The 20,220-nt window shown below is 53.5% G+C and overlaps 1 protein-coding gene across 3 annotated transcripts in view; it reads left to right on the plus strand.

Annotated features, from left to right (window-relative positions):
• Window positions 1-12,378, plus strand: part of Fbxl18 (F-box and leucine-rich repeat protein 18) — a 30,828-nt gene extending 18,450 nt beyond the window's left edge. For 2 of the 3 annotated variants that reach the window (XM_017598486.3, NM_001398874.1), the window contains exons 4-5: window positions 5,396-5,614; window positions 11,702-12,378. In XM_017598486.3, the coding sequence (XP_017453975.1) occupies window positions 5,396-5,614; window positions 11,702-11,858 (376 nt within the window). In that variant the 3' untranslated portion in view covers window positions 11,859-12,378. Of the gene's footprint in view, window positions 1-324; window positions 1,840-5,395; window positions 5,615-11,701 lie in introns of those variants that run through there. The other variant, XM_063271648.1, reaches the window with a different exon arrangement.
• The last annotated feature ends 7,842 nt before the right edge of the window (window positions 12,379-20,220 follow it).

Here is a 20,220-nt window from a genome sequence, read left to right on the forward strand (position 1 = left end):
CTAGACAGGGGCTCTACCACTGAGCCACACCTCCCAGTCCTTGGATTTTTTTTCCCCCTTTTCTTTTTATTGGAGCTGGGGATTGAACCCAGGGCCTTGCGCTTGCTAGGCAAGTGCTCTACCACTGAGCTAAATCCCCAACCCCAGTCCTTGGATTTTTGAGATAGGTTCTCTCTAGCCCAAGATGGTCTCTAGCTGATGGTCTTCTTACCTCACCCGTAATTACAGGCCTGCACCCCCATAAACAGTGAGGACCTTGCATATTTTAGGGAAGCAAAGCGCTCCACCACTGAGCTCTGTCTCCAGCTCTCTTTTTACTTTAAGCAGGTTGCTCGGGCTTACTTTGAACTCACTGTCATCCATGAAGGCCTTGAACTCCTGATCCTCCCACCTCAACCCCCAGAGCCTGGGAGCACAGGTATGGCCCGTCATGCCTAAATTGTAAGCATTCCTTTTTTAATTCTGGGACAGAGTCGCGTGTGTCCTAGGCTGGCCTCATAACTTTCCGTGCAGCTGAGGATGACGAACTTCTGATTGTCTGGGAGTGTAGTGCGCTTCATCATATTAGGTTAATGCCCCTGCTTCTGGGCAGGCAAGAGGTGGTAGGACTTAAGGGCTCTGCCACTTTGTAGGTGTGGGTGGGTGGGTGGAGGCTCCAGTGAGGTCTAGAAGTCTTCCCTTAGCTTACAGGGTCTTGTACACTGCTGTCACTCTCGCCAGTGCGCTTGCTGCTGCTTTGGTGCCTGACTTAGGGCTTCTATTACCGTAATGACCACCTTGATCACCACCAGCCCAGGGATGGGACCACCGATCACTAATTTAAGATAAGCTGCACAGGTGTGTCTGTCTACAACTGGATCTTTTTTTTTTTTTTTCTTTTTTCTTTTTTTCGGAGCTGGGGACCGAACCCAGGGCCTTGCGCTTGCTAGGCAAGTGCTCTACCGCTGAGCTAAATCCCCAACCCCCTACAACTGGATCTTATGGTGGCATCTGCTCCATTGAGGTTCCTCCTCTCAGATGACTCTAGCTTGGGTCAAGTGGACATAAAACTGGCCAACGTGGGCTGTGCTGAGAGCCTGGGCAGAGCTGACCTTTCCCCCACAGCATCCCTGGATGCGGATGTCGAGTCAGAAGCAGGAAGCACCTCACCTGTCAGTCCAAGCCAGAGCTTCCCTTGGCTCCAGGACCCACAAGGGAAGGACGAACCCTGTGCGTCTCACTGCTCCCCTCCTGGAGTTAGCATGAAGCTGGTCCTGGGCTGTTAGCCTCCATAGCTAGACTTGGCGCACAGACATGCTGAGGCCGTCTAGGTCCAAAGCCTGTGTGTTTTCTGCCCCGTCTGGTCACCTACCCTGCTGCGCCAGCCTTATGCTCAGCAGAGAGGGTCCTCGGCTGTCTCTGTAGACAGGGCTGTACCCATGCCTGGGTATCCGTGTGCATGGGTCCTGTGCCTTCCCACTGTCTCTGCCTGTGGCCTTTCCTGTCCCCCAGTCTAGTGATTGTGTCTCAGTCAGTGGATTGTGGTGGCACGTGCACTAACTGTGGCTCCCGAGTGTGACGGACACCACAGAGGAAGCAGAAGGAAACAGAGGCACTGTGGCTACAGGAAGTAGTCCACCACCTCAAGAAGCTAAGGCCAGGGGTTGGGGATTTAGCTCAGCGGTAGAGCGCTTGCCTAGGAAGCACAAGGCCCTGGGTTCGGTCCCCAGCTCCGTGGGGGGTGGGGGGGAGGCTAAGGCCGGGGCAGGGGTTTGCCTTGAGTTCAAGGTCAGCCTGGGCTAGAATAAGACCCTGTCTTCAAAAGCAACAATAGCCCCCACCCCAACAAACAAACAAAAACCCAACCAGATACAGAGACTGCTTACCTGCCCGACATCCCAGCACTCGGGCAGTTCAGGGTTATCCTTCATAGTGACTTTGAAGCCAGCCTGGGCTACACAGACCCTATGTTAGCAACTACAAAAACAAGGCAGATGGGGTTGGGGATTTAGCTCAGTGGAAGAGCGCTTGCCTAGCGAGCGCAAGGCCCTGGGTTCGGTCCCCAGCTCTGAAAAAAAGAAAAAAGAAAAAAAAAAACAAGGCAGATAGAAGCCTTGGGCTCCCGTCTGCATTGTGAAAACTTGGTAGCTGTATCAGGCAAGGCCCACCACAGCAGCCGCCCCTCCTCCCTCACACATCTGCCTTCCGCATTTCCCAGGCTTACAGATGGATGCCTTCCTCCCTGCCTGCATCCTCTCCCCTTTAGTCATCGGGCCTCCCTCTGCTTCCTCTGCTTCCTTTGTGGTGTCTCTCATACCTTTGTCTTCCTGTCCTGTCACACCCCTGGCCTTTCCTGAAGCCACAGTTAAGTCATTGCTTGCCAGAAGGGCAGACATGTTAAAGATCCTGGCTGGGCAGGCAGCTCAGTCAGCACTCACCTAGTCTTGGGGTCCATCCTCAGTTCCACATAGACTGGGTGTGCTAACTAGCATACCTGCAAGTTATGGGGTGGGTGGAGGGAGGAGGATCAGAAACTCAGTTACTGCTTAGCTACATAGTTTGGGCCAGCCTGGGCTCTGTGAGGCTGTCTTGTCTCAGAAAAAGAAGAGAAGATGGATCAGAGAAATACATTTGGTGGATGACCCCTCTGCCGGGCCATGACTGTTGCCTACTTCCTTTGGTTTTGTAAATTCAAGGAACCCAGGGGAGTCTCTGAATCTTTCAGAGCCAAGATCTTTCTAGATCATGCTGTTCTGCTGCCCTACCCCACTCCCCATGGGTGTTTTTCCCATAGGCATGGTGGTGAAGACCTATAATCCCAGCTCGTAGGAGGCTGAACTAGGAAGACTGAGTTCCAGGCCAGCCTGGGCTATATATTGGTTTGTCCCTGAGAACTAGCATCCTCTCCCGAGGCAGAATCATGTGTGCATCACGGGAGTCCTGCAGGATTGGAGATGAATTTGTCTTGTAGGTCTTCCCAAGAGCTTGATCATGGTTCATGTGGCGTCTCTGCCCAGCTCCAGCCTGTGCCCACAGCCACAGTCTGCTGTGTAAGGTACTGCCTGTTCTGAACAGACACAGGCTTCCAGAACACAGCCAAATGGCCCCATTCCTTTGGATTGCTGCCTTCTGAGGCAGGCGAGCCCAGAGATGCTGCAGCAGGTGGCCGGAGAACAGCTATAGGCTCAGGAGGCTTTGCTTGCTCTGGGCCTGCTTCCTGGGGTTATGGGGGCTGCAGGGGCACCTGCGTTTTCCGGGGTGGGGAAGTGTTCTGGTGGCAGCCCTGGGAAGCCCAGGCTCACCTGCTACCACCTCCAGCTCAGCCTATCGTGAGCCTGAGCTGGTACCAGGCTCCCAAGGCCACCAAGGACAGACACGCTGCTCTGGATGTAGGTTTGGGGTGCACCCCTGTGGCGAGAGGGCCACGGGTCAGGCAGACTGGAGGCTGAGGATTACCAAGTCACCCTAGGCTGCTTGAGCAGAAGCAAGAACCAGGCCTGGCACAGTCGCAGGGGTACCTTTGAGCTGTGTTCCTCCCACATCCTGCCTGGCTCAAAGAGCAGCATCAGAGGGGAGAGGTGCAGTCATCCAGAGAGCAGCATGTCCTCGCTGACGGGTAGTTTGTGCCAGCTGGGAAGAAATGGAGTTGGAATGAGGTCCAACCTGGGTGGATCCCATTTCCTTGTTTTCTGCCTACCCTCAGATGCCTCAGATGGCACCCATGTTAGGTCAGTTCCCCAGCCATGCTGGTTGCCAACCAGCCTTCTTCATGTGGGAAAGGGTAAGGGCTCACTGGTCCCACGGTTGGAGGGTGATGGGCTGACCTCTGTGACAGAAGACATCTTTCAGGGCAAGGTTCGGAAAGTAGCTATCTACTTAGAAAAAGGTTTGAAAGTCATATATAGGACACAGTGTGTAACTCAGCCTGGGGATCCCTGGGCTTTAGTGCAAGTCCATACTGCCACCTAGTGGTGGAGCTGGCAGCTGCTGTCTGGCACTGGGCTTCCATCCCCTGCTGTTGGGAGGATTGGGGATGGTGAGGATGGATGAGCACACACACACACACACACACACACACACACACACACACACACACACACACACACACACACACTGAGGATTGGGGATGGTGAGGATGGATGAGCACACACACACACACACACACACACACACACACACTGCTTCTCGTGACCCTGCATTCCTCCTGCTGCCACTTTATTTCTTTTTTTTTTTTCCTTTTTTTCCGGAGCTGAGGACTGAACCCAGGGTCTTGCGCTTGACCACTGAGCTAAATCCCCAACCCCCTGCTGCCACTTTCACAGCTTGTAAAGAAGCACTTGGGAAGCTGAGGCAGAGGGAAACTAAATAACTAAACTCAAGGCTGGCCAGGGCAGCAGAGCGAGACCCCATCTAAGATTTAAAATCTAAAGAACTGGGCTTATGGTTCCGTGGTGGAGTGCTTGCCTGGCGTATGTGAGACCTAAGTTCAGGTCCCAGTGTTGAAAACAAATCTGGGTGGCGGTGGTATGCACTGTTGATCCCAGCACTCAGGAGGCAGAGGCAGGTGGATCTCATGACCAAGCCGGTCAAGGTTACACAGGAACCCTGTCTTGCGGGGGGGTGGGGGGTGGGGTTGGGGGTGGGGAACACTTAAAAAAGAAAAAAAAGGGAAGAGCTGAGCGCTGCAGCCTGGCTGTCATGCCGAGGCCCTGGGTTCAGTCACACACAATTTCTGGGGCCACAGAGAGGTGGCTCAGTGGTTAAGTTCATGTACTACTCTTGCAGAGGACCCCAGAATCCAGTTCCCGGGGATCTGACAGCCTCCTCTGCCCTCCTTGGGTACATACATGCAGGAATTCACACATATTTGTATAAAATATAAATGAATAAGTCTTAGATTTAAAACTGGTGGGGGGATCGGTTCAGAATTCCAGTGTGAATGTGTGTCTACAGATGCAGGTGACTGGTGTGCTTGGTGAAGGGGAAAAGGCCACTTGGCCACTTCTGTGGCCTCAAGAGTCCGGTTCCTTGTGTCTAAGAATGATGGTCTCCCTTATGCGGAGCCTGTGTGACGAGGCTTGTTCTGTGGGCCGATGGCAGGGTGCTGATGCTGGCCTCAAAGCAGCTCAGACAGGCTCCCCTTCCTTACTCACTGCGGCCCTCTGGACTCCCACTTTTTTCTGCCTTCCTTGGCTGAGCCATCTCTGCCATCAGACTGGCTCCCCAGGGTAGCCACGTGTGAGTCCTCTCCCCCACCCCCATAAGACCAGCAGGTGTGGCGGTGTGAGGCGTGGTGGGGTGGGCTTGGGGGGCACCCTAAAGGCAGTGAGATGGCCTTGAGGCGGTGCATGCCGGCAGGTCTGTAGGCAATGGCTAGCCTCCCTAGTCCCCAGAGCTCACAGCCGTCTCTCTGCAGGCTGGAGCAGCCCTATTTCAACGCCAACGCACAGTTCTTCCAGGCCCTGGGCCAGTGCTCCTCTCTGCAGCGCCTGTGCCTGGTGTCGCGCAGTGGCACTCTGCAGCCCGATGCCGTGTTGGCCTTTATGGCCCGTTGCCTGCAGGTCGTCATGTGTCACATGTTCACCGGAGAATCCCTCACCACCTGCAAGAGCCTACAGCAGTCGCTCCTCCGGAGGTGAGTGGCGTGTGCCGGGAGGTCGCAGGCATTACCGCTGTCCCTGTATGCCGGGAGGTCGTAGACAGTACCGCTGTCTCCGTGTGCCAGGAGGACGCAGGCAGTACTGCTGTCCCCGTGTGCAGGGAGGTCGCAGGCAGTACCGCTGTCCCTGTGTGCCTGGGAGGTCGCACACAGTACCGCTGCCCCCAGGCCCCTGTGTCCTCAGCCCATGATTGACTCTGGGAGATGGAGCACCACATTCCAACAGCATGGTCAGAGGGCCTGGCCCCCTGCAGGGAGTCTCTGGTCTCAGCCACGAGGAAGGCTGGGACAGAAAGAGCCCGGGAGTTTAGGGCCAGCCTCAGCTTCAGAGTTCATCTTGGAGTCTCCCCTCATCATTGTAAAGGCTGGGCTCCCAGCAACTCAGAAGGCTGAGGCAGAATCGGGGATTTGGGCTACATGATGGATTCAAGGCTTGGCCTACACAGCAACCATTTCAGCCAGCAAGTGCGGGACTGGGAGTTTAGCTCAGTTGGTAGGGGGCTTGCCACGCAGACACCAAGCCCTGGGGTCAGTTCCTATAGCAGGGGGCCAGAGGGATGACTCAGAAGTCATCTTACCGCACCATGGATGCTCTAGCACCCTAGAGCAGAGACCAGCCAGGCTGTCTGATGGCCTCTCCTGGACACTTTGGGCAACTGTATAGATGTGGTGCACATCAGCTTATGTGGGTGCACATCCCACGCACACACACACACACGTGTACATATATAAATAAATCTCAGTCTCCGGTACCACAGATGTGCTGGCACATGCTTATAACCCCAGCACTTGGTGAGGGAGGCAGGATTCAAGGTCCTCCTCTACTCTACTATGTGATAAGTTTGAGGCTAGCCTGGACTACATGAGACCCACCCTGTCTTTAAGAAAATGTAAGTCAAGAGAGTGTGTGGCTGGTCTGAGGAAGTCCTGCAGGGCAAGTGCTAAGTCCTGACCCAGGCCAGCATAAAACCTTCCTCTCCGCTATTGCTGGCAGGCTCGGGGCTGGGCAAAGCCCTAGAGACTGGCAGAGAGGCTGTTCTGTGGAGGTCTCTGCTGTCGCCTTGCCATCTGCAGGGTGGTGGCTCTGCTGCACACCCCTCCCCCACGGTGACAGGCCTTTCAACGGCTGTCCAGCTGTGCGGGGTGCGGGGCTGCAGGCGGCCAGCAGGTGGCAGTGTCGCTCTTGCCAGCCAGCACCCAGGGTATCTGTGAGAAGTCATAGCACTGTCTGTCCTCTTTCCTGAAGCTTCTTTTGTCTGTTTAGTAAGAGCTTTTTTTTAGACAGGGTTTTTGTAGCTCAGGCTGGCCTTGAGCCCACTGTGGTGCTGGGGATGACCTTTAACTCCGCATCCTCCCGCCTCTCTCCTGAGTGCTGAGAATGTAGGCATGTAACACCACTTATGGGGTAGCCCTGGCTGGCTGTAAGTTGTGGCAATCCTCCTGTTTCAGACACACAGAGCAGCCCCCAACGCTCTGCTTTTCTTGCCTGGAGAGCTCAGGGAAGCGCTGAACTCCACTCTTGAACATCCAGCCCCTTACCCAGCAGTATAGAGGTTTCAGCCAACAAGGCTGGGTCCCGTCCTCCCTGCACTGCTGGTTCTTGTCTGTCCCCATACCAGGCTGCGTTACTGCCTCAGGTCCCTCGGCAGTTACTTCTTTCTCACCCTCCCGTGTCTGGCTGGTTTTGATGCCAAGATCGTGGCTCCGGCCCTTCATGTTTTGGATTTGGCTTCTTCCACCTCACAGAAAGAGTCTGGATTTAGGTTGCCTTGTGTCTAACGCCGTGCACAGGGTAGTGGACTACGTTCGTCCTTCGTGTTTTGTTCATGTTTTGTTCGTGTTTTGTTGTGTGTCCCCCCGCCCCCCTTTCTTTTTGAGAGAAGGTCTCAAGTATCCCAGGCTAGCCCTAACACAGTGAAGAATGACCTTAACTTTGATGCCCCCTCTCCACATCCCATGGTTTGCCATTGCAGGCATATGCTGCCACGTTAGACTTAGGCTGTGCCTGGAAGTGTCAGGCACATACTCAGCTGACTGAGCCATGACTCAGCCTTGGAATTTCCTGCTTCTTGGTGCTGTTCTGGGCATTGACATCTCGACTCTCCCCAGCACTAGGATGACATGGATGTGCCATCATTCCAGCTCCTTTTCTCTCCTTTTGCACCCTGCAGCCCCCTGGGTGTGGTATTGGGTTCTTCTACAAGTCCCTCCCCTATCTGAGGCCTCTTTGGCCTCATATGAGGTCTGGATCCAGCATCTGGAGACCAGACTCAGTGACAGAGGTTCCTGGTGGAGCCCTGGATTTGTGGCCTCCCAGGATGGTGAGCAGAGAAGTACCCCTGCCTGACTAACAGAGTTCCGCTTTCCCGTGCTCACACGTCCCAGCACCAGCCTGTCCAGTCCCATCTTCCCAGAACCTTGTGCTGGGCTGCCTCATGCTTGGTGGGCTTGCTCTGGTGTCCGCCCACAGCGCTGATGCGTCAGTCTGGGCGCCGGCGTGGCTCTCTGATAAGCCCACCCTAGACTTCTCTTTCTTACCTCTGCTTCACACTCAGCAGGGAAGGACCCCTCGTCGGTCCCCTGCTTCCTTGGGCCTATTTCTTGCCAGACCTTGAGATCCCTGGGAATGGGGAGGACCCCGTGTCATTTGGTCTCAAGATTTCCAGTGAAAGCTGGCACTGTGGCACTGTGGAGGTTGAGCCTGCACCCGTCTCACTAGCCTTGAGACCCTGAGTCTTCTCCCAACTTAGTCTCTGGGAAGCAGCCTCTTCTTCCAGGCACAATTGGAACCTTGCTGTGACCCTGGGTGAGCTGTGACATGGGACCACTGCCAATCACCCAACCTGTGCCATCTTCCCAGAGGGCTGGGATTGGCTTCCCAGCTTTCCTCTTCGTGTCTGCCTGCTGCTACATGGCCTAGACATGGCAGCTAAGTCCTGTGTGGGACTTGCCTGGTCCTGTGTCCTCCCTGCAGCAGGGCCTGAGCCCAGAAGCATGTGTGATAGCCCTGGCACAACCCCAGAGAGTAGCAAAGTGAGGGTGAGGGCCACCGCTCGCCTGCAGCAGTGACAGCAGTGACAGACCTGACATCTTGAGCCAGAGGCCTGTGGTAGTGTCGCACAGCCTCTGGCCTAAAGACTCAGGAATCCCAAACCTGAGTGCAGTGTGAGGTGCTGTCCTCCAGGTCCTCTCAGTGATAGAGGTCTGCTGTCCACTGTGGTGGCCTTGTCATTCTCTTGAGGCCCAGTTGGCACTGCCTTCCCACGTGGGATCTTAAAGTGTGTTTGTGGTCTGTCGCCGTATGTTGGGGCACATGACCCTGAAAGGCCGGCCGGCTGCTCCAGTCCCTGTCATGTCCCATACAAACATAGGGGCCTTTCTTTTCCTGGGTCTCCAGCTTGCAAGAACCCTAGTTAACAGCCCTCCCCCTGCTGCATCATTCTGGCAAGCTCTGGCCCAGGACAGCCTCAGGGGCCGCACTCAAGACTGAATGCACACATGTGATCCTCCATGCCAGGAGAACAGGGCTCAATCTGTGTCGGGTCTGCAGACGTGCAGAGAGGTGGTCTCCGGGGGAGCAGGGGATTGCTTAAGTCTGGCTGATGCCAAGAGCCCTAGGCTTGGACATCAGTGTCAAGAAATGGAATTGAGCTGGGGATGAAACTTGGTCAGTAGAGGGCTCTCCTGGCACGCACAGAGCCTGAGGCTCCGTCCCCAGCATGGCACAAACTGGGCATAGTGGTTCAGGTCTATAATCCCAGCACTTGGGAGGTGGGGTCAGGAGGATCCAAAGTTTAGGTCATCCTTGGCTACATAACAAGTTTGAGGCCAGCCTGGGAAGCCTGAAGTGTGAAAGCCTATCTCAAGGAAGTTAAAAATAACAGACATGAAAAGAATGGGCTTTGTGACTCTCCGCAGCCCGCCACTCCATAGCCCGCTGCTCCATAGCCTGTGCGGCTTCTGTAGATGTTTGGAGTCTGGGAGCTGCCCAGCTCAACAGTGCTCTGTGGTAGCTCTAGATGAGGCCGTTGGGGTGTTCATCCTGGCAAGCTGACCATGCGGTTCTGTCTCTGCTGGCTCACTGGAGGACCGTGGCCTGGATGCTGGCTCACTGGAGGACCGTGGCCTGGATGCTGGCTCACTGGAGGACCGTGGCCTGGATGCTGGTCTAGGTGGTTACTAAGTCCCAGCTCCACTGAACACATTCAGGAGCCAGGAGCTGTGAGCACGAAGCCCGAGGCCCGTGTAAGATGGCCAAGGTGTGTGGGCCCCACTGTAGCACTGGCATCTCGAAGAGGCCACAGGCCATTTCCGAGGGAAGACGTTGTCTAATGTTTCATTTGGTAGGTTGACCTGGGAATTTTGTCCTCATCCCGGAGCCTCTAGTTAGCCAGGTGGTGGCAAGGTACTCTATCTTGGCACTTGGGAAGTAGAGGCAAGAGGATCTCTGTGAGTTAAAGGCCAGCCTGGTCTACAGGGCAGCAAGTTCCAGGAACAGCCAAAATTACATGGAGAAACCCTGTCTCAAACCAAAACAAGGGCTGGAGAGGTGGCTCAATGGTTTAAGAGCACTGGCTGTTCTTCCAGAGGACCCAGGTTCAAATTCCAGTACCCATATGGCAACTCACAACTGTCTGTCTAGGACCCTCATTCAGACATACATAGCAGGCAAAACACCAATGCACATGAAGTAAAAATAAACTATTAAAAAAGAGAGAGGGGTTGGGGATTTAGCTCAGTGGTAGAGCTCTTGCCTAGCAAGTGCAAGGCCCTGGGTTCGGTCCCCAGCTCCGAAAAAAAGAAAAAGGGAAAGAGAGAGAGAGAGAGAGAGAGAGAGAGAGAGAGAGAGAGAGAGAGAAGAGTTAAAACAACCCCCTCGACCAAACAAAAAAAACAGTGTCCAGTGTTCAGAGGCCAGAGGGGGATGCTGAGTCCACCCAGAACTGGAGTTACAGATGGCTGTGCGTACCATGTGGGTGCTGGGAACCGACTCAGGTCCTCTGCAAAAGCAGCCTCCTAACCACTGAGCTGTATTTTAGTCCCCCTCCCACCCCAGAGCCGCTGAGGTCACATTGCTGCTCGGGTCTGAGGGCGGCTAGATCGTGTGGATATTTAGACTGCAGCAGCCCAGTAGAGAAAAGTATGGGGCCGTGTCTCCTCCAGTGCTTACCCTGTCCCCTCCCTCAGCTTTGGTCTGAACCCTGTCTTTTCTCAAGTCTCCTATGGGAATGTGCAAGATTTAAGAGCAGTGGGGAAGGTGTTTCCCATTTTGGGGCTCCCAAGGCTGCTAACAGGAGCTCTGTGGGCAGAGAGGTGATGACTACGAACGTCAGGCCAAGCAGAGCATTCTGCCTTCCCGCCCCTTAACTCACTCCGAGTGAGTTCTGCTTCCGTTTACAGCTTTGTCTTGTTTTGTTGGAGACAGGGTCTTCCTATGTAGTCCTGGCTGTCCTGGGACTCACTATGTAGACCAGGCTTGTCTTGACCTCAGAGATCCTCCTGCCTCTGCCTCTGCCTCCTGAGTGCTGAGATTAAAGGTGTACACCACCACGGCCGCTTTGGTTTTTGTTTTGAGACAGAGCTTTGTGTAGTCCAAGCTGATGTCAAGCCCAGCATGTGGCTGAGGATGACCTGAGCCTTTGAGCCCGGCTCGCCTCTCCTGAGTGCTGGGACTGCAGAGATATACCTGGTCAGCAAAGGCTTTGATTTCAGGACACGAGGCTGCCATCCTACCTACTGAGCATGCCCAGCCTGGCAGTGACTAATCTCCTTGTCTGTAGATTTGTTTCTTTTATGTGATGAGTGTTTTGCCTTCGTGTATGTCTGTGTGCATCATGTGTGTCCTTGGTGCCGGGAGAGGTTCAGAAGAGGGAGTTAGAGCGCCTGAGCCTGGACAGCCAGGTGCTCTGACCTGCGGAAACACTGGTGCCCATGCTTAGCACCCACGCCCTAGCCCTCGCACCCACCTCCACTCACACTCTTGTGCGTTCACCGAGCACTTCGCCTTCCCAGCCCTGTCCTCAGCCCCGACCTCATCCCGTTAATGACTGCTCTCTGGTTCAGTTTCCAGGCCGAGAGACCCGCGTTGAACGTCGTCATCTTCCCTCTGCTCCACGAGGGCCTGACAGATGTTATCCGAGATGTCCCCATGGTGCACCTGGACGAGATCACCTTATTCAAAAGCAGAGTGGCCGAGGAACCCCCGAACCTGTGGTGGTGAGAGGGGCCCCCCTGGCACCGCCCCGCCCATCGCTCCTGCTGGCAGAGACTTTTGCAGACAGTGGGTCCTTGTCGGGACAGGAAGAAAGTTTCCGGTTCTCCTGAGACATTCACCCCAGTCCCCTGGGTTTTTCTCTCATTCTTCGGAGTGCTCAGTGACAAGAAGTAATCTGGTGAGCCATGGATGAAAGGGCAGTGGATGAGCCAGGCTGGCCTTCAGGGGCTGGCCATGCTCCTGGGGGCTGTGTGGGCTGCGAGCCCCGGGCTTCGGCCTGCTTCAGCCTGGGGACTGTCCCCTGCACCTTTGTCCGTGGTCATCTACAGGTGAGCTCAGTAATGTGACTGCACCCACATGGAGTCAGGGTGGGCCAGGCTGTCACTGTGAAATGACATTTGTGAGCCTGTGGCTCCTTTTCCTATTGAGATACATTTAGGGCGTGGTCCAGTGGCAGAGTACTCGCCTCGTGCACGTGAGACCCTGGGTTCCATCCCCACCACAAAGAAAAAAGTGTTTTAGCCCAGTGTTGTCTCTGAGATGTTTTCAGCTCAGTGATCTTGTACCAGAGGGGCCCGGGCAGAGACCGTCGGGTGGCTTCATGCCCAGATTGAGCCTGAGGAGTTGAGCCTGTATCTCACTTTTCCTTCAGTCTGTTGGCTTCCGCTTTAAAGCTCCAGGTGCTGTGGTGGTCGCAATGCTTCGCTTTACAACTCCTGGCCTCGTTAGGATAGACAAAAATGGTAAAAGCCAGAGTGAGCTGGAGCAGGGAGCACCTTTCTGTTTAGTCCTCACAAAATCCACCAAGAGCGCCGCTTGAGTGAGTTAGTGTGTGGGCACAGGCCCAGGTTCTGTCCCCAGCACCGCACACACCTGCCTGTGGCAGCTCACAGTTGTAATCCCAGCACTCAGGAGGTCAAGGCACAAGTGTGGGTCACCCTCGGCTACATAATTGAGATAGAGGATAACCTGGGCTACATAAAACCCTGTCTCACTCTCAACACATCAGAAAAAAAGGACAAAGCTAAAGAGGACCCAGTGTCTGTGGCTTCACTCATCTCTCACGGTAGCACGACTGAGCCAGCAGCCCCCAGCGGGGATGTGTGGGAGCATGTGCTCCGATTGATCCAACTGACTCCCACCTGCTCCTCTCCTGTGATGGCTCCAGGACATGTGGACACCGATGCAGGTGGCTTCCAGTCCAGACATCTCAGTCCATGCAGGCCCACCAGGCCTCACGCACTCTGGTGACCTCCCCAGACCTGGCCTGTCCTCATCTTCTGTCTCGCTGGGGCCTCCTTCCCAGCATCCCTTGCTGGTGAGGAGCAGAGCTAGGCTGTGCCCAGGAGACCTGGCTTTGGCCACAGTGTTAGGGAAACAGCCCTCAGGCCCAGGCCCCAAGAACTGTACCTCTGCCGGGCCCCTCGCCATTCTAGCCTCAGTGTTTACGCGGGGTCTCCAGGGCCAAGCCCTCCCTCCTCAGCCAGTCTCTTGCCTGAGGGAATCCTCGATTCTCTCTAGAGCCTACGGTGCTCCTCCCTGTCCTTGTTGCTGAGTGATCTTAGCTCCTAGCCAGAGGGATTGGTCTGTGTGCAGGAGATCCCAGGGGACACCCACCCCATACCCGGAGCCCCTATCCTCCCAGACCTAACACAGTCTGAGCCTGTCCTGTCCCTTCCTGGCGTCACAGGCTATTGGAATAAGGTTCCAGGGAGCAGATTGAAGTCTCACAAGGCTGGAACCACTTCTTCCAGTTCCTGGGGGATGTCTTTAGAGCATTAAACTGGAGAGCCACCCATAGGCTATCCAGGACCAACTGCTGCTTGCCCTTAACATGAGAATGCCGCTGCTCCCAGCCTGTGATAGAAACAGGCTGCCTGAAGGTATCTGTCCCAAGGATCCTTGTGACTTCTTCCTTTAAAGGTGGTCCTACTCAGCTGGGTATGGTGCTGAAGGTTTAAATCCCTGTGAGTTCGAGGCCAGCCTGGTTGGCATAGTGAGTTCTAGGACAGCCAGGGCTATGTAGAGACTCTGTCTCAAAAAAAAAAAAAACAGCAAAAATCCCAAACAAAGAGCAGCCCCATTCAGATAGGAAATCACCTTTCTCCGGGGATGTTATTCAAAAGGCCAGAGCCATCCTGTCAGCCTGGCAATGGCAGTTCTTAGGAACAGGCAGTGTTAACCTGTGGCATCTTTTATGCCCAGAGACTGGGCTGACAGGGAGGGTCTGGACACAGGAGGCTGGGGGTGCAGACTGCCTGAGGAATCACCCCCAACTAGTAGGCCTTGTATTCTCAGCGTCTCCTGCAACAATCCTTTGACTTCAAGCGAGAAATTTCTCTCCTCCACTGGGGACAGGAGCCACCAGATGTCAATAGCGTGCTTATTTTCGCTAAGTGCTATTTTGGCACTGGTGTTAATCGAAATTTATAGCCTGCAGCATTTGACGCTAGGAAAAGAACCCACCCCAATGGTCCCTGATTGGCAGGACTGGGCTGTTAAGACGCAGACCATATGCTGTCTGCTGAGAGCATGGTGAGCGCTTGTGCCTCTGTGTGTGTGTGTGTGTGTGTGTGTGTGTGTGTGTGTGTGTGTGTGTGTATACATGTGTACTTGCACCTGCATGTGTGACACGTACATGTGTATGCCTGTGTGCATGCATCTGAGCCTGCGTCTTCTGGTGTGTGTTCTTTACAGTAAGCAGGGGACATGGGGGAATTCATCCTTTGTAAACAAATTCCCTGACCTCCTCTGGCTGCCTCGGCCCACCCCTGGCTGCTCTTCCTCCCTCTCTAGACCTTGTGGGTTTTTTGGTTTGGTTTGGTTCGGTTTGGTTTGGTTTGGTTTGGTTTGGTTTGGTTTGGTTTTGGTTTGTTTTTGTTCTTGTTGTTTTGTTTTGTTTTTTTGAATCAGCATTTCTCTGCATAGCCCTGGCTGTCCTGGAACTCACTTTACAGACCAGACTGGCCTTGAACTCAGAGATCTGCCTGCCTCTGCCTTCCGAGTGCTGGGACTAAAGGCGTGTGCCACCACTGCCTGGCTAGACCTTGTGTTTTGTGTGCTGTCTTTGATGCCATATCTCCTTGCTTGGCAGAAACCAGCACACTGGGCTCACTGAGTGGCTTTCCTCTTTTCTTCTTAAAGCTCTCTGCATGTGTGCACGTGTGCATGTGTGTGTGCAGGTCTGTATGTGCCACGGCACATGTGTAGAGGGTAGAGGACAATCTTGGGTATCTCGTCTCACCTTCCTCCTGTTAGAGACAGGGTCTTTTGTTTGCTGTTGTGTACCCTTGCCAGTCACGTTTGGGCACCCAGGGCAGATTCCCAGTCCTTCTACTGCATCAGAGCCAGAGTTAAAAGCCACGCGCTTAGCAAGATGATGGGGACTGGGCCAGGCTAGGGCCGGGGAGTCTGTGGGAAAGATTAGCCTAAGCAGTGGGGCTGTTGGTACCAAAGGCTAGGCCGCAAGCAGGATGGACTGCCACCCTCAGGCCATCTCCAAGAGGGGCCAGCATGTCTCCCCCGCTCTAGCCTCCACTGCTACCTAGCCTTGAAGACCGGGAAACTGCTGCTCTTCCTTAGGAAAAATGAAAGGCCTAGTGTGATGGGGCAAGCCTCTCATTCCAGCCTAGAGGGGGTGGCAGCAGGGGGCCGCAGTTCAAGGCCAGCTTCAGTTATAATGAATTTGAAGCCAGACCGGGCTCATAAGATACTATGTCAATAGAGATGGGGGGTGGGGGGAGACAGACAGACAGACAGACAGACAGACAGATTTGAATGGTGTATGAAGAAACAGAAGAGAAGAAATTTTGAATGGGGTATGACTACAGGCAGTGGGTCTTAGGCTGTGACCTCTCTCTGTGGATGTGACCCGTTCATTGGTACTTGCAGTTATTAGTGTCCACTGCGCTGTTGTGAGGGTTTTGTGATAGGTCCATCTGCATTTGGAGCTGCAGGATACAACAGAAGTTTCCAGGGTCAGTGTTAATGCTGCACGAGATTCTAGACCAGGCATGGTTCCTACGTTAGCTGCTTAATGGTAACACCTACATCTCTTGGGAGGATTAGCAACAAGTGGGCATCATCAGATCAGGACCTTAACTGTACCTACCACCCCACCCCCACAACCGCTAGACCGGGCAGGCTCCCATAGGGCTGCCATTCAGTGAGGCCAGGGTCCCCGGAGCTGCTGCTGCTAATGCCGGCCCTGGATCTGCTTCAGAACCTGGAAACAGGGGGAAAGGGAGGGCAGGGGCAGCACTAGCTAAGCTCTGACCTCTGGTCATGGGTTGCTGTGCAAGGAATGTATGTGCGAGCAAGGGTTTCCACAGCAGAGTGGGCATGCATCAGTAGGCGTGTCTATGTGTGAGCACACAAGAGCTCATGTCCAGATAACGCTCATCTCGGAGCCTCTTCAAGCCTCTACCTGACTGTGATATATTGTGTGTGGCTTTCCCGGGCACCATCTGAGCTCGCCGTTTAGTTTTGGGGCAAGGAGAAAGGCCTTGAGACCAGGTGCTAAGTGACCATTCCCTCCCTTGTGCTGACTGACCACCTGACTCCCGTCCAGCTGGAACTGCCTGTGGCTGGTGTCTGATAGTGACAGATCACTATGGTGCTGACACGCTGCATTCTGAATAGGTGTTTCTATGTAAACCTGTGGCATGTAGAAGATCTCTAATAAACGGAACTCGATTTAGAAAACCAGGCAACAGTGTGGTCCTTACAGCAGGGCCTCTCGACTATCCGTGTGGTCAGACTCAGAGGCTCCAGTGGGGAGGCCCTCATTCTGTTTTTTTGAGGCAGAATCTCACGTAGCTTAGGCTGGCTTCAAATCTAATACATGGACAAGGCTGGCTTTGAGCTCCTAATCCCGCTGTCTGGTTGTGGATATCAGTGCCAACCTTGACCTCAGCAGAGCCTGTGTCAAAAACACCCCCAGGTGGCCCCCTCTGCGCTGGTTGGGGGCTTCCTCACAACATGGCTGCCAAATTGAATCACAAGCATTCCAAGAAAACCAGCAAGGTGTGTTCAGTTTTGGAACTCAGCCTGTGTTTGTCACCTCCACGCTTGACAGGCAGTCACAGAGACCCACCGTGTTCAGCAGAGGAGGACACAGACTACCCTAGGATCCAGGGGGTCTCAGGGTCTCATTGCAGCAGGCCTGGTGGGCTGGGAGGCAGTACTGTACCCTAAGCCAGGGTGGGGCATGGTCCTGTGTTGTGCAAGTGGAGGGAGGGCTCACATTAGTAGTGCATACCCTCCTGGTGGCCATGGGACCATGAGCTGTTGGGGACGGGGCACTCCAAGAGGCCAGCCATCTTCAGAGTTGGTTGGGAGGGAGGCTGAGGCTGCCTAGCCTTTGCCAAAAGGAAAAAAAAAACCAAAAACATTTGGGCTGGAGAGTTGGTTCGGTGGTTAAGAGCATTGGCTGCTCTTCCAGAGGACCCTGGTTCAATTCCCAGCACCCACATGTTAGATCACAACTGTCTGTAACTCCAGCCCAAGGGGAGCATGACACTTTCACATAGACATACATACAGGCAAAATACCAACCTCCATAAAATAAAAGTAGATCATTAAAAAAAATTAAAGGGGTTGGGGATTTAGCTCAGTGGTAGAGCACTTGCCTAGGAAGTGCAAGGCCCTGGGTTCGGTCCTCAGCTCCGAAAAAAAGAAAAAAAAAAAAAAAAAAGAAGTGCCAGGCGTGGTGGAGCAGGCATTTAATCCCAGCGCTCGGGAGGCAGAGGCAGTGGATCTCTGAGTTCAAGGCCAGCCTGCTCTACAGAGTGAGCTCCAGGACAGCCGGGGCTACAGAGAGACTCCATCTTGGAGAGAAAAGAAAAAAGTTGAGCAGAAGCAAATAAGAAAAGATGGATTTGTTCTCTCCTGTGGTGACTGCAGTGTGATTAGCCCTGAGTCCCTGCCTTGAATCCCAACCATAACAGTAATCTGCATTTGTAACCCAGAGCAGCCCTTTCCTCTCCTAGGTTTCTTGTGGTCAGGGTGTTTTATCACAGCAACAGACATACATGCCGTCTGTCATCCTTGAGGTGGAAGCAAGGGGATCAGGAGTTCAGGGATAGTGAACTGTAGGCTAGCCTATGCTACATAAAACCCACATCCCCAAAAAAAGCAAGAAAAGCCGTTTCCATCGACCTCCACCCCTGAATACACTCATAGTCTCACTATGACACAGTCATTTCGCAAGCAATCTTTCCTGCTTACTCCCAGATAAATATTATGACTTCTTTTCTGTCTGTTTGTGTGTGGCTCTGAGGGTGAAAACCAGGTTCTTGCACATACCATGTAATCGTGTGAGTGCTTAAGCCCTGCCCCCAGCCATTCTCCGAGGAGGGGTGTGGAGTGGGGGGATTCTCAGCAGGTTCAACATGCCGGCTATAAGCTGAGCCTTGGGCTGAGAGTCTTGGTTTTCCAAAGACATTTTCTTCTCACATTCCAGTCTTCGGTTCTGTGCGAGCATGCATGTGTGCACATGTGTACACGTGTGTGTGTGTGTGTGTGTGTGTGTGCATGCGTGTCTCCATGCGACCTCTGTTCACCTCCCTGAAGCATCTTAGGTTTGACCCAGGTAGGAAGAGCAAGCTTTTCTTTCTTTCTTTTTTTTTTTTTTCTTTTTTTTCCCCCAGGGCTGGGGACCGAACCCAGGACCTTGCGCTTCCTAGGCAAGCGCTCTACCACTGAGCCAAATCCCCAACCCCAAGAGCAAGCTTTTCTAATGGAGCCACAGTCACAGGTTGAACAGCGGCAAGACTACGAATACTGTGGCAGATAACAAGGACAGTGGGTTATATTTATCGTGTACCTACTAAGTGCAGGGTGCTGTACTGAGTACTCCTCATCAATATCCTATCCTATAAAGAAAAACCCAAAGCATTTATATACCAGGAGCTGAGAGAAGTTAACGATCAGGTCCCCCCACCACCCACCCAGGCCAGATGTCCCTCAAGAGCTTGTCTCAAACAAAGGTAAGTACTCTAGTATTACAAGAGTATGCTCAGGGAAATTACTTTGTGACCCCCTTCATCACCTATGAAAGTGGTAAAATTTAAGTGTTAGGTCACGGGGAGATGGCTTAGTCAGTAAAGTCCTTGTCACGTGAACATAAAAACCTGAGTTGAATGTCACCAAGTGATGGTGGCCCACACTCTCAGTCCCAGGGCAGAGGCAGAGGCAGGAGGATCTTGGAATTTGAGGCCAGCCTGGTCTAGAGAGCTGATTTCCGATGCCAGCACTTGCATAACGAGTGGGGGTGGGTGGAGCTGGGCATCTGCCATCCCAACACTGGGGAGGCTGAAATGGGGGATCCCTGAGACTTGCTGGGCATCCAGCCTTGTCGGTGAGCTCCAGTCTCAGTAAAAGAACCTGTCTCAAAAACCAGATTGGGATTGGAGAGATGGCTCAGCGGTTAAGAGTACAGAGGTCCTGAGTTCATTTCCCAGCAACCTCATGGTGGCTCACAACCATCTGTAATGGAATCTGATGCCCTCTTCTGGTGTGTCTGAAGACAGCTACAGTGTTCTCATGTACAAAGCAAAACAAAAAACAAAAACCAAGAACAAAAAGCAAAACAAAACCAAAAAACCAACCCAGAACAGATGGGACACTAAACAGGGCAGTCCATACCTTAAACCCTTGCTCTCAGGAAGCCCAGATTGGTGGATCTTTGTGAGTTTGAGGCCCATTTTATCAACATAGAAAGCCCCACACTACCCATGGCTATGGCATGACATTTTGTCACAAATATAGGGCTGGAGCGTTGGCTTAGTAACTCAGTAGTTAAGAGCACTGGTTGCTCTTGTAGACGACCTGGGTTAGATTCCCAGCACCTCTATAGTGGGTCACAACCATCTAGTTCCAGGGTATTCGATAACCTCTTCTGACCTCGGGGCCCCAGGCATGCACATGGTTCACGGAAATACATGCAAACAAAACAAACTTCCAGATGTCAACTTCTGGTCTCTAATGCACACACACACACATGTATCCACATGCATGCACGTATACAAACACTCATACACACCAAAGAGAAGGCCTTCTATTGGCAAGACTATGAGGGGGGCAGGGGCTCTTGTGTACTGGGGGCGGGGGGGATGCCAGGTGACTCTGCTAAGTCATGTGGAGGACACAGGGCGGCAGCCACTGAGATCATGAACTCATGTATTTCTGACAGACCAATTCCATCTTGGGGGATTATTTCACAGCTCACTGCACGGGAGACAGAGTTTATTATCAGCGTTACATGTGATTGCCAAAGTCCAATCACAAGGGATGAGTTAAATAAATTATCACAGGGTTGGGGATTTAGCTCAGTGGTAGAGCGCTTGCCTAGGAAGCACAAGGCCCT

This window comes from Rattus norvegicus, chromosome 12 (genome assembly GCF_036323735.1).
Source record: "Rattus norvegicus strain BN/NHsdMcwi chromosome 12, GRCr8, whole genome shotgun sequence".
Classification (NCBI taxonomy): domain Eukaryota; kingdom Metazoa; phylum Chordata; class Mammalia; order Rodentia; family Muridae; genus Rattus; species Rattus norvegicus.